At 41.6% G+C, this 12,619-nt stretch overlaps 1 protein-coding gene across 1 annotated transcript in view; it reads left to right on the top strand.

Annotated features, from left to right (window-relative positions):
• Prkca (protein kinase C, alpha) overlaps positions 1–12,619 on the top strand; it is a 388,590-nt gene that overhangs the window by 271,383 nt on the left and 104,588 nt on the right. The window contains exons 4-5 of the mRNA XM_013037977.1: positions 6,863–6,974; positions 10,367–10,495. Of these exons, the coding sequence (XP_012893431.1) occupies positions 6,863–6,974; positions 10,367–10,495 (241 nt within the window). The remainder of the gene's footprint in view (positions 1–6,862; positions 6,975–10,366; positions 10,496–12,619) is intronic.

Raw genomic sequence — 12,619 nt, 5'->3', positions numbered from 1 at the left:
AGAATTCCATACTAAACCATCCATATTCTTTTTGGAATTTGGAAGCCATGAAGGATAAGACCTTGATGACATAGCAAATATTACAAAATAATAGAATGCTAGTCATAATATAGTTTTCAGCCAGATCTTCAGTTGAGTTAATGACAGATTGTACACAATACCTTATAGTTTTCTCATATGGCACCTTCTTAGCAGATTGCTGGGGAAACTATAGACAGAGCCCATTCATGGTCAGGTGTGACAGCCGTGGTCAGTTTCACCAACATGCTCAGACTCTCCCTCCAATGGCATCTTATGAACTAGCTGAAACCTAACCAGATGTGTTCAGCTGGGCTTCAGGCTCATTTGGATTATATTAGAGAGTAATATATGGATTCATTTTTGTTTAACTTTAATCTGTTCTGATCATGTTAAAGTGTCCTCTCATGTTCATCTCTGAACCCGTCTGTCTCCACACATTGCCAGAGGCATATTACTTACAAATCTATCTAGAGAAAAGCTGTGTCGTCATTCCCTGGTATCTTTGTTTCTGAAAAGCTGTGTCGTCATTCCCTGGTATCTTTGTTTCTGTTCTCCACATGTCCTTTTAGTTTATGATTCTGTCTGTGACTTGCTCTTGTCATGAGACAATAGATCTTGGCTCTCAGTCCATGTTGTTAAGAAAGATCTAGCTCATTTGATGTAATGTCCATGTTGTATTCTGCAGTATAACTACATTACGTTTTATTTAGTCATTGCCTCACTGGTAGAGATTTATCTACATTTTTAAGGACTTTTTGGTTTCATAGTTAATGCTAATAACATTTACTCAGCTGGGCAAAAGATTCTAGGAGTCCTTCTTCCAGCAAAGCCTGTATGTACAAGTACATTGAAGTCCAAAGCAAGCTAGGTTGAACCCACAACCTGAGAAAGGCCGGAGGAACCCCTCTTAGAACATGAGATAAAGTGTGGTTATTACCATGATACCCAAGTGATATTAAGTCACCTTGTTTTTTTTATAAGACTTTCATTTTTTGCTAACAAAAAAAATTAAAAGAGGAAAATTTTTCCCATAGAGTTAACCAAAATAAAAGCCTGCTTCCTAAGAAATTTTACTTCACAGTAACAAGGCCAGCTTCGCCCTTGGAGCAGCGATTTTGGTGTTGCTTATGTAGTCAGTATGTGGGTGACATTTAGACCCAAGCTTGGCTTACAAGTGTGATTCACGGGAACATGTCAGATGGTGAAAGCAGGGAATTTTCCTTGGTATTTAGAAGGAACAGCTTGAAGGAGACACGCTGCTCCGGGTGCTTAAGGAAATAAAGCCTCAGAGCTTCACCAGGTTAAAGGCAGTCTTGCTCAAAAACTCTGAAAGCCTGCACCCCAGCCTTCAAGGACAAGTGTTTTGGTCCTCCATGAAATCTCTTGGGCATTTTGGGAGCATTCAGATATGGGTGGAAGGATGTCCTCCAGCCAAAATTCAGCCATTATTTTGTTCATCGAATTAAAAGGACATATGAAGTGATGTGTATGCACACAGACACATCCTTGTCACAATCAGCCACTGCTGCCTGCCTCCTGGAACTTGGGGAATGTCAGTTCCTCTAGAGTCTTTGCTCTACAAATCTCTAGACTGGGCTCCATCCTTAAAGAGTGTGATTGCAAAGTTACCCAGGACGCATTGCCTTTGGATGCCTATAGATAGCCTGGCATCTAGGAAGTGCAAAACTAAGTCAGCGTCGACATCAGAGTTGTGTATGTCCAAAGGCTTATTTATCTTCCACCCCAAATGGTAAAGATGGTGGTAATGATGGCATTCCTGTTGATGATGATGAAGTATTTGAAAAGTCCTGGTAGGAATGTTAAGGTTATGTTTCCAAGGCAGGCTAATTCAATTGCTATATTATAAAATTAAGAAATGAGAAACAAGCTAGCAGATGCTGCCTATAGGACTTGCATTTTTCATTGGTTGCTTTTTTGTAAGAAATCTAGATTTAGATTTGCAAGTTTGATTTCATTTGTACTCACGAAAAAAATAGTTTCCCCCAGCTACACATATGGTAGAAATGTCTGAGCTAATTGTCTTTACCTTTTGTTTTATAATGTAATATTGGGCCGGTGACAAAAACAGCAGTTTTCATAGTTCTCATATAGAGAGACTGCCAGTGCCTGTAGAAGAAAAAAGTAGCATTTACATGTATTTCACTAAGAAGAAAATGCCATTGACTTAGTAGGAAAGAAGACTTGCTGTACCCTATCCATTTTTCTGTGGTTCTAAGCATGGCCACACCTGCTATAATTCACCCATGGGATAATCTTGTCTACGCCCCCACCCCTTTGGTGAGCCATGATAAAGATGTTCTGTGCTAAGGACTTAGTAATTGCTTTCATCCACATTTGCTGAGACACGAGATTTCTAGAGGATACAGACTTCTTTCTTTTGGTTTTCCAATAGCTTGGGGTAAAATTCATATTTAAAACATAATATTCATCCTTGGTTCTATCATGGTTACTAATTTAAAAGTATATATGGTAGGATCTCTCTTTCCTTTAATTGCCATGACCCTCTCTCCTGTTCTCTTCTCTGTGCTTCTCATCTCATTTCTCCCCTTTTCTCTCTCTCTTCTTCTCTTCCCTTCTCTCTCTCTCTCTTTCTCTCTCTCTCATATTTAGCTCTGTGTGTGTGTGTGTGTGTGTGTGTGTGTGATGGAAAAAATGAAAGGAAGGTAGACAGAGTCCATAATTATTATGACTGGCAGACTGTGGAATGGCATACAGATACGGAAGTAAAAGCGCTCAGGAATGTTAGCTGGGGGGGAAATCTGTTCCTAGTACTGCCATCTGCAGGATCTTCCTAGGCTGGAGCTTCTTTCCTGCCTTGATGGGTGTTCCACAGGTGGAAGCAATCTCAAGTGAAGACATAAATGAGAGAAGCTGGGATATTGGCACCCAAGAGGAGGCTTGGGTGCCAGGGCTTGTAGACATAGGAGAGTCCTGAGGCTGCTCAGAACCCGAGGACAGTGACACATGGACATGAGCACACATGAGCTTCAGCTCCTCTAGGGGCTGGCTCCTCTCCACACACTTCCCTGACCACCCAGAACCTGCTGGACACCACAGGAGTTATTGTATGGCTCAGCTGGTGACTATTTTCACAAATTCTACTCTCTGACCAGTGGGGGACAGCTCATGTCTTGGGATTCTGCAGTCTGCCTTGTTTTTCCCACCAGGGCCCTGCACCCCACCTGTCTACAACTGGCATACCTTTCATTCTCTCATGACCCAGACTAGCTGCATACCTAGCTCAGCACTCAGTCATCCTGGGCTTTGAAAGGACTTCATTCTGAAGAACTGATCAGAAGTGTTTGGGAACGACATGTGTTTCCTTTACATAGAGAAGAACTTTCTGATGCTACTTTTCAGATAGATGCTTGGACTAATTCTCCCTCTCCCCTCTCCCATGAGATCCAGCAGGCTATAGATGTCATGAACAAGGAGCAGATGTTCCTTGGCTGCGGTTCTCCTGGAACTAGTGGTATTTACCCAGCAAATATTACCATATTCCCTATACAGCACACAATATATTTAATTCATAAGTCACACAATTAAAATCCTTGCCTAGGAATTAGGCACAGAAAATCTAGTAGCCCCTGAAGCCCATGGTTTGGCTGGTGGTGTGGTAGCACTGCAGTGCCCTGATTGTGCTCATGTGCTGTGGTTATTTAAGATGTTCTCACAGGGGAAAGCTAGATGAAGCACATGCAGGAACAGGCTGTACTAGATTTGCAAATTCTTGTGAGTCTTAGATGATTTCAAAGTAAAAAGTTTCCTTCTCTTTTTCTTTTGTTGTTTTTTTAATAGCAAGACACAAATCAAAGAGATCATCTAGCCCAGTTGTTTTCAACTTTAAATTTTAGCAGTGGCCTCTTCCTTCGTATGCCTTCCTCCATCCTCTTCCTCAGCAGGCTGGGTACCTCCTGGCAACCTTAGGGATCTATGAAGTATCATTTAAAATGCTGTCCTCCCACCGCACATTTTCAGGGAACAGATGAGGAAATCGGGGCCCAAAGAAACAAAATGCTTTGTCCTTTAATTGCTATTGATAGAAGCACAGAGAGCCCAGGAGATTTTTAGTTCCAGTGGCTCTCTGCAAATCATCATGAGTCACAGCTCTTTAGCGAACACCATGGTCTCTTTTGTCAGCCTAGGTGAGATTAATTAGACTGGGAAAGCTTCCATGTTCCTACCTTCCGCTTCTCTGGTTCCTATGACAGAGTCACTCTGACGGTGGGAATGGCACGTGGTGGTCTGGGCTGGTGGGTAGTTTTATGTTCACTGTTCAGAGTGATTGCCAGATGACTTCCTTGGAAGGCCAGGTGCAGGTGCAGGGAGCTAGAATGCAGGACCAAATAAAAAGTCCCCTCCCTTCTGCCTGTTTAGCCCTGCTCTGACCACCAGTGAGAACTGACATTGCCTAGCTTTCCTGGTCCTTTCATTCAGGCCCATGTTACTGAAATACTTGGGGAAAGCGTTAATCTTAGGTACCTTGTAATTTATCTCCAAAGATAGTGTGATAGTAATGTCTTTTATTTGTCCCATGATTTTTAGGTTGCTAACCCTTTTCCTAAGCTTCCTGAGTTGAGCATAACCCTCAGGGCAAACTGGACTTATTTCTGCTTTATAAATAAGTGACATGATTGCTCAAAGGTCTCAGAGTTTGTGTCAGTGCCAGGGTCAGAATACAGATCTCCAGAGTACCAGTAAATAGGCTTTTGCACAGGAGACTCTTGTTCTAAAAAGAGGTTTGGGAAGTTGTACAGCATCTACACACACCAGACGATCAACAAGCAGATAGTGGCACCATTATTATTGTGGATGTAATTCATCACAGCATCTGTGGCCACATGTAGACTTTGGAGTGTGAAGGACTCTGGGATTTGGTTGTTCTGCAGCTTTGTAGGAGGTAAAGCAATGGCTTTCTGCCTTCTTCCATCTCCTAAGGATTAGACCCTATAGATGCATATATGAATGAGTTAGGTTTCCTGAAAAGTAAAGTCTGTTGCCTATGTTTCAAGTCAGTAGAGATCTATGTGACCGTCAATTGTCAGGACAGCCATCCTGAGGCTGCCTGGCTCAAACATACTCCAGAGGCCTCTCAGAGTGAGCTGCCATTCTTTATTTACTGCCAGTTGTTGATGCCTTGTTTCTGTAGGGAAACTGGTCACAGCCTTTCCCCCAGCATCTTCTTTGCCCTTCACCTTGTGGGACATAACCTTCCCTGTCAACATGAGTACTGTTCATTGGTGCTGATGCTGGTCTGTTTTTTTCAGTGTTCTTCCTTATGTGTGAGAAAATATTGGGTCTAAGGCCTTATGTCACTCCGCCTTCACAGCTACTACTTGATCAAAATGTAATCTCTTAAGGAAGAAACCTTGAGAGAAGCATTTAGAAGGTAAACTAGTGACCAGCTTCAAGAATAGTTTGAATCATCTATACGTGTATTCCATTTGTACCTGTTAGAAATCCACTAAACATCTGCTGAGTGATGTTCCGAAGCAGGAGGTCTCTGTCTTTAACATACTTGCCAACCTTGAAATCACCTGCAGGACCTCTGGAAGCACAGCCTGGGAGACTTCTCCAGAGTTTCTGATTCACTTGGTCCATTGGAAGCTAATGTATTTCTAATGGGATGCAGGTAGATGCAGGTAGCGATGGCATGTTGAACCCATTGTCCTGAAGCTGGAGTTGGCAATTTTTCCTACAGAGGCCAGAAAGTAAATATTTCAGGTTTTGTGGTCCATACTACCTCTGTCACAAATACTCCCCTCTGCCACTGTCACCACAGAAACTATGTCACTACATGAGTGGAGCAGTATTGCAATAAAAAAAATTCTTGCTTATAAAACAGGTGGTAGACTTTTTTAATATTGTTGAAAATGTATAAATTAAAAAACAAAAAGATGATAAGAGCCAGATCCTCATTCTGAATAGATCTTTGGGAACTCTTGAGATGAAGATCAGATGTGGATCAAATCCCATTTCTGATATCATTTTGCCATGTGGCTTTTGGAAGGTCATTAGCATCTCTGCAAAAGGAAAATAATAACACTATAATGGAAAATAAGGAGATATGTTCTTTATCAAATCAAAAGCTGGATAGTACAGTATTTGGTTTGCTGGGGTTTGTTTTTTTAACTTATCTACATGATTAAAGTATTTCAGAATCATCCAGTCTGTGCCCTTGAAAAATAGTCAGAATCACTCACTGGCGTTTATGTGCCTTAACTTTTAAATCCCAAAGCTAAGCATACTAGCTTCTTCCATTGAGAGAGAGTCTTGTGGGCTTTTTTGCCCAGCTGGCATGGGACTCCCAGCTTCCAGACCTCAGCCTTCCACATAGCTGTGCCCAGCTGTTGGTTGAGAGGGAGAGGGGTGGCCTCTCTATGCGTGTTCATCTTTCATCATAATCCTCCTCCCAGGTTGCTAGGATTACAGTAATAAACCATGGGCAACTTGGCTGAGAACTGCATACTTTAAAACATTATACTCTGTGCTTGCTTCGGCAGCACATATACTAAAATTGGAACGATACAGAGAAGATTAGCATGGCCCCACGCAAATTCATGGAGCATTAAAAAAAACTATGCTTGCCCTTAAAGATATTGATGATTGACTGTAGTCTGGAAGTGATGGCTTTGTTAGAAGCCCTGTAATTGGGCATGCACAAATTAGAAGGAAGGAAACATGGGTACATTTTCCATTAAAATGTGACATAACCAAAAGGCCCATTAAGGATTATGTGACTACAGAAAAATGAGGCATGGACTTGGCTTACTCCAAAACTTTCATGCCTGGAATGAGCATTGTATTTCTTCTTCCCCAGGACCCCAGGAGCAAGCACAAGTTCAAGATCCATACTTATGGAAGTCCCACCTTCTGTGATCACTGTGGGTCACTGCTGTATGGACTCATCCACCAAGGGATGAAATGTGACAGTAAGTAAGTTTTCTTGTCCGATAGCTGATGAGGCTCTGCAGCTTAGGCCCAGGACACTGGAGTGCTCAAGGCTTGGTAACTTCTCAACACCAGCTCATCAGTAGAATTGCTTCAGATGAAGACCAGGCTGTACACTGCCCAAATTTTACTTTAGTAAACTTCTTGCTTGCCTAATTATAAACCATAAAAGGCACTACATTTATAAATGAAGTTAGTGGGTGCTGTCGCTTTTTTTTAACATGGTAGAAATCTTCAATCCTTGCAAAAATGCAGGCTAGTCAAACCCCAAAGAAAACTCCCCACCTCCAGATTCTACATTTGGTTAGTTTCAAAATAAGCTAAGCAACCATAGTCATTATCTTCCTATGTCTCTAATTAGTGGGTGGACTGTGGAAAAATCCAGTAGGCTCTCCCTAAAACTAAAGCTCAAATGAACATAAAAACTAGGATAACATCTTACTTCAGTTCACTCGTCCTGGCTGTTTATGGATTAAGTTTATAGCAGCCTTGCTTGAGATGAAATCACTGAAGACCTCTGAGGAAGACACCAGCCCTTTCCCAGCCTCCCCTTTTGTCTTTCTGCATTTCCATCAAATATCAGGAGGAAAGGAAAAAATAAAAACCACCATGCTTTGCTAATTCTTACATTATGAGATTCCCTAGGCTATTCATTTAAATGAAAGTTTGTGTTTTTAGAACACGGGAAGGTAATTACTAAGCCTGTTTTTCTAATAGACAGGCGAATATTATGGTAATTGCAGCATATTCTTCTTTATTAATGGCTGTCATAATGGCCCAAAGCTTTATATTTGTCTCTTACACAGAGCAAACACAGTATATAAAAATCAATATGGAAGAACATTATAGGACAGATGGAGAGTTTCTCAGAACACAGGAATGGTTCACCTTATGAAGTTGTATAATTTAACAGCCAAATGAAACTGTTACCTTCTGGGCCATTAGTCTCCTCCACTTCAAGAAACTCTTGGATTTCAAAGACAGGGTTTTCAGAGTTTCTGCAAGTACCAAGTTCATTTGTAAACGTATGTTTAACTGTTTTGAAACTTGGAACACAACTGAGCATTTGAATGTGTTACATGCCAACCTTGACAAAAGTGAAACACTGGAGCGCTGCCATTGCCAGCCTCACTCACGCCGTAGGACTTGCAATCGAGTTTCCCCCATGGTTCCCACTGCTGTGCTGGGGAGGCGTGCCCCTCCACCGCTCCCACCTGCATGCTCCCTTCTGTATGAGCCAGGGATTCTGTTCACAGTTTTAACAAGATGTAGAAATAGATGAAATGTTGAGGCTGCTCTGAGTGGTTTTCCAATCTGTTTTATATTTTTTATAAGATATGTGAGATTGGGCAGTTTATAAAAGAATAGATGTTTTTGTGGCTTAGAGTTCTGGAGTCTGGGAATCCACAAGCATGGTACCAGGATGTGTCCTGCTTGCTACAGTATGAACATGGCAGAGCCCTCACGTGGAGCTGGAAGCCCAGACCTTTATGCATATAAAAGCCACTTATGCCATCATGGGCCTCACCGTTACATTTCTTATCTCATCTTAACTCACCTCCCCAAGGCTCCACTCCAGTTGTAATGTTGAACCTATGAATTTGGGAGTGAAGTTTCCAAGTTGTTATGTGAACATAACAACCACAGCAGATATCAACTAGCATCCTTAGGGGTTTGTTTGGATCAGAGGGCTGTACTGGTTGTCCTTGAATAGCCTTGTAATAAATAAAATAGAATAAAATTTGAATGTATTAGCTAAATGTATGCTAATAACACCCATCATGTTTATTAGGATTCTGCTTGAAAAATGGGTCCTATTACTAAAAAGTTTTGAAAATCACTTACCTGGATGAGTGCTATTGTTTGGCTTCGAACTCTTCAGTTAGACTTCTTGAGTTTCTAGGATTTCTCCTTCATAGAGGGAAGAGGAGAATGAGCAGATAGACTAAGACCTCTACTCCTACCTGAGCTCTCCCAGCACTGCAGCCTCCTCCCCTGCCCGGCAGGTTATACAGATGTCTGTGAACAGTTCCTCTTCCTAAGAAAAGAGCAACTGCTGTGTAGACCATCTCTTAGTTTAGTTAGTAGAGGAAATGGAATCAAGGTTGCAACTGAGCTTCCCAAGGTAAAAAAAAAAAAAAAAGCTCATGGTGGATCCAAGCTGAGATAGGACACAGCCCAGTGTTCTTCCTCCAACTCCCACCCCATTCACTCCCTGTTGCCCATGTTCTTTCCAGAGGCTCTGGCATTTATTTTTCTTAAATCACCTATTCTGTCCAGGCAATCGAAGATATAAACTCAGTTAACCAAATTATCTTGGCTAAGCCCAAGTGCATGATCTTGAACAGTTAGCTCTGGAAAGAGGAACCTAACAATACATATTTGTGAATAAGCCAATTATTTTTCCCTTGTTGTGTCTATTATCCTGCCTTTACTGACAAACATGTCTCATGCACAATGTTTTTCACAGTTTGCCATGTTCACACCAAATGCTGGAAATGAAAAGGGTAGGAAGGCTCTACCTTGAAGGTTGTAGGATAGCCTTGTTATCATCCTGGCAGTATTTGTGAAGATTCCAGAGGCCATCCTTTCCTCAGGAATCCCGAAGTTACCAGATGGATGGAGCTGAAACACCTACACATTTCATGTTTGTAGTCAGTGCTCAGGATTCTTTTCAGGGTTTCTTTGGTTCATTGCAATAAGACTGATCTTTTTTTATCCTCCCCCTGTCTCTCCCACATAATGTCAGCTGTAAGGAAGGGCTTCTGCCAGGCATGTATTTGTTTTACTTGGAATAATATTTAAATATTGAAGATAGGTTTAAAATATCAAACGCAAGTTCTTTTAAAGAAGGAAAAAAGCAACGTATTTGCACCTTCTTGAAAATACCAGGTTAGGTGAGGAAAAGGAAATTTTAGGAATTTCCTATGTGCGGCCCATAGATGGTTACTTGCGCAGTGGCAGGCTCCAGGCTCTCAGTGGCAGAAGGAATTCTTTGGCAAAAAGTATCTGTTTAAGATTTGTGTTTTATATGCTTGTATGTACATAAGCTATTAATCAGTCTGCACTTGGTGCACATTTACCTATGTGGATTTTGTTAAATATTAAAAGTAATCACTGAAGAACAAGCTGGGTATTTTGCTTTGGTGAAGACTTGAATAAATATGGGGTGGATATTTTAAGGATATTTTCACTCGCACGGAGCCTGTGCTGGAAAGGACATCTGCTAGCAGTTCCTTATGTCACCAAAAACATTATAGCAGAGTATCAAGTTCAGGGCTAGCTCACTGTCATTTTTGCCTGGATACCAAAACACAGAGGAAATGCCTTCAGCCCATATGGCTGCCTTACCCTGTGCTTCCTTAATTCACAGCCTGCGACATGAATGTTCACAAGCAATGTGTCATAAATGTCCCCAGCCTCTGTGGGATGGATCATACAGAGAAAAGAGGCCGAATTTACCTGAAGGCTGAGGTCACCGATGAGAAGCTCCACGTCACAGGTAAGGCCTACCTGCCTGGCCAGCAGCATTTTTAGGTGAAACTCAAGGTCACTTGAGGGTCTACCATGATAGACTAACCACCATAGCTGAGACCTGCTCAGGAGACTCTGTAAACCTACCTGAATTCCCAGACACTCAACATCATGTATCAGGTCACGACCAGCTTTTGTGTGGATCCTCTACTTGGATAACATGGCCAGTGTGTTCTCCCTCTAGTGACAAGGTGACAAGGAAGGCAATTAATCAAAATGCCATTGGTGAGATTGGAACTATGGCAGGGAAGGCTGATGAATGGAAGATGAAGGTGTGAGTGGCAGCAGGCCATGATGACCTGACAAATCCACCTCCAAGATAGCGGTAATTATACACAGAGAGAGAGAAAGAGCAAGCGAGAGAGAGAGAGAGAGAGAAACACATGCTTCCTCCATGTTAATATGGTGTCAACAATTTAAATAGATTATTTAGTCTTCATACCTACTTAATTACTAGCCTCATTTTCCAGATGAGGAAACTGAGTCACAGCGAGATTGGTAACTTACAGCATTGCAGAGTTAGTAAGTAAGGAGCCAGGACTTGAATATTTAAGTCCAGACCCTCTCCTTCTAATCACTATTCCAAGCGCAGTGCACTTCCAACCACAGCCTTGTTTTCTTTGGGCTCCTTTGTGGAATGGCTGTATGTGTTTTCCTTGACATTTACCTCCATTTGATCAACAAGGTATTAAATGTCTGTTTGTATTTAGGATTTTCAATTGTCCTAAGTATTGAAAAAACTGACTTTGTTTTTACTTATACATAGTAGGATATATAATTTTTTAAGCTAGAATTATTTCTATTTAAGAGAAAAAGAGGGAGTTTCAGACAAAGCTTGCTTACTTGGGAAACATCCTCATTTTTTTTGTAAATATAGACACCTTTTCTTCCTCTTCACAGGGAAACCAAGTAAATGGTCTTGACATGTTGCTAGAAGGGTAGCTAGCTTGCTTCTGGATAAATCATGGAACAAACCAGCCAAAGCTGATGAAGCTCTGTCAAATGAAGCTCAGTAAAATTCCTATTGTACACACAGATCCCCTTTTGACATCTTGTGTTGTAGAGAAGTTTCTTTTTTTTCTCCAAGCCATCCCTGCTTCATCCTTCTATTTGGGCCTCTGACTCTCACCTACATTTCCTTCCAGTCAGCTGATGCTGTCAGAGGCCACTCTGCACTTCTCACTGCTGACAACCCAGGTCCCCAGTCCTGCACACATGTTTCCTTCTCAGACAAAGTGAGGCGTCTCTGGGCCATGAGGTTAGCCTTGAAACCATTTGCAAGGTCACAACCTTACTCTTGTTTCTCTTCTCTGTCTTTTCTCTCTCTTTTCTTCATGGGGCAGGGAGCATGCAGAGGGGGAATAGAAAACCTATCAAATAGAATACATACTATGGAACGTGGCCGTGCATTTCCTTACTTTTTCCTTACCTCTCTTTACCAAAGCCACTGTGGTTGGCAATAGAATAGACCCTATGGATGAACAGAGTTTGATTATGGAGTTTACATGTGACAACATGTGGCTTACTATAAGGCAAGAATGCCTGGTAGGAGTTTTTAAATATTTAGCTGTTATTCTTTGTGTTTCTGGGCAAAGCATAACACACACTGTGTGTGCTGGACTTGTCCCATGCCTCCCGAAATAAAAACAGCAACTGCAGGGTGCTGCCTGAATCATTCAATCTCTTCCATGAGCTAAAAGAGTCCTGCAGGTGTAAAAACACATGGATTCCCTGGCTCAGGTGGCACATGGGTTGAAGGAAAAAAACCAGCTTGGTAGGGCTCATTTCATACTCATTGCTCCACCAAGAGTTGGACTGGACTTGTGGTTGCAGAATGATCTCAGGGCATCAAATCTTCAAAGATAGATATGGACATGTAACACAGGAAAACTAAGCAGTGTAACAAATATCAGTCCTGAAGGTCATGGTTCTCAAGAATTAGTTTAAAATTATTGCACAGATATAACTCCACTCTAAGAATGCAAATTTAGCAGTAGTTTAATAATGATAATGTCTTATTCCATTCAGGCTGCTCTAACAAAAGCACTTTAGGCCGGATAACTTATAAATGCTAGAAATTCATTTCTCTCAT

Source organism: Dipodomys ordii, unplaced genomic scaffold (assembly GCF_000151885.1).
Source record: "Dipodomys ordii isolate 6190 unplaced genomic scaffold, Dord_2.0 Scaffold7, whole genome shotgun sequence".
Classification (NCBI taxonomy): Eukaryota; Metazoa; Chordata; class Mammalia; order Rodentia; family Heteromyidae; genus Dipodomys; species Dipodomys ordii.
This window is presented reverse-complemented; position numbering and strand designations above follow the sequence as displayed.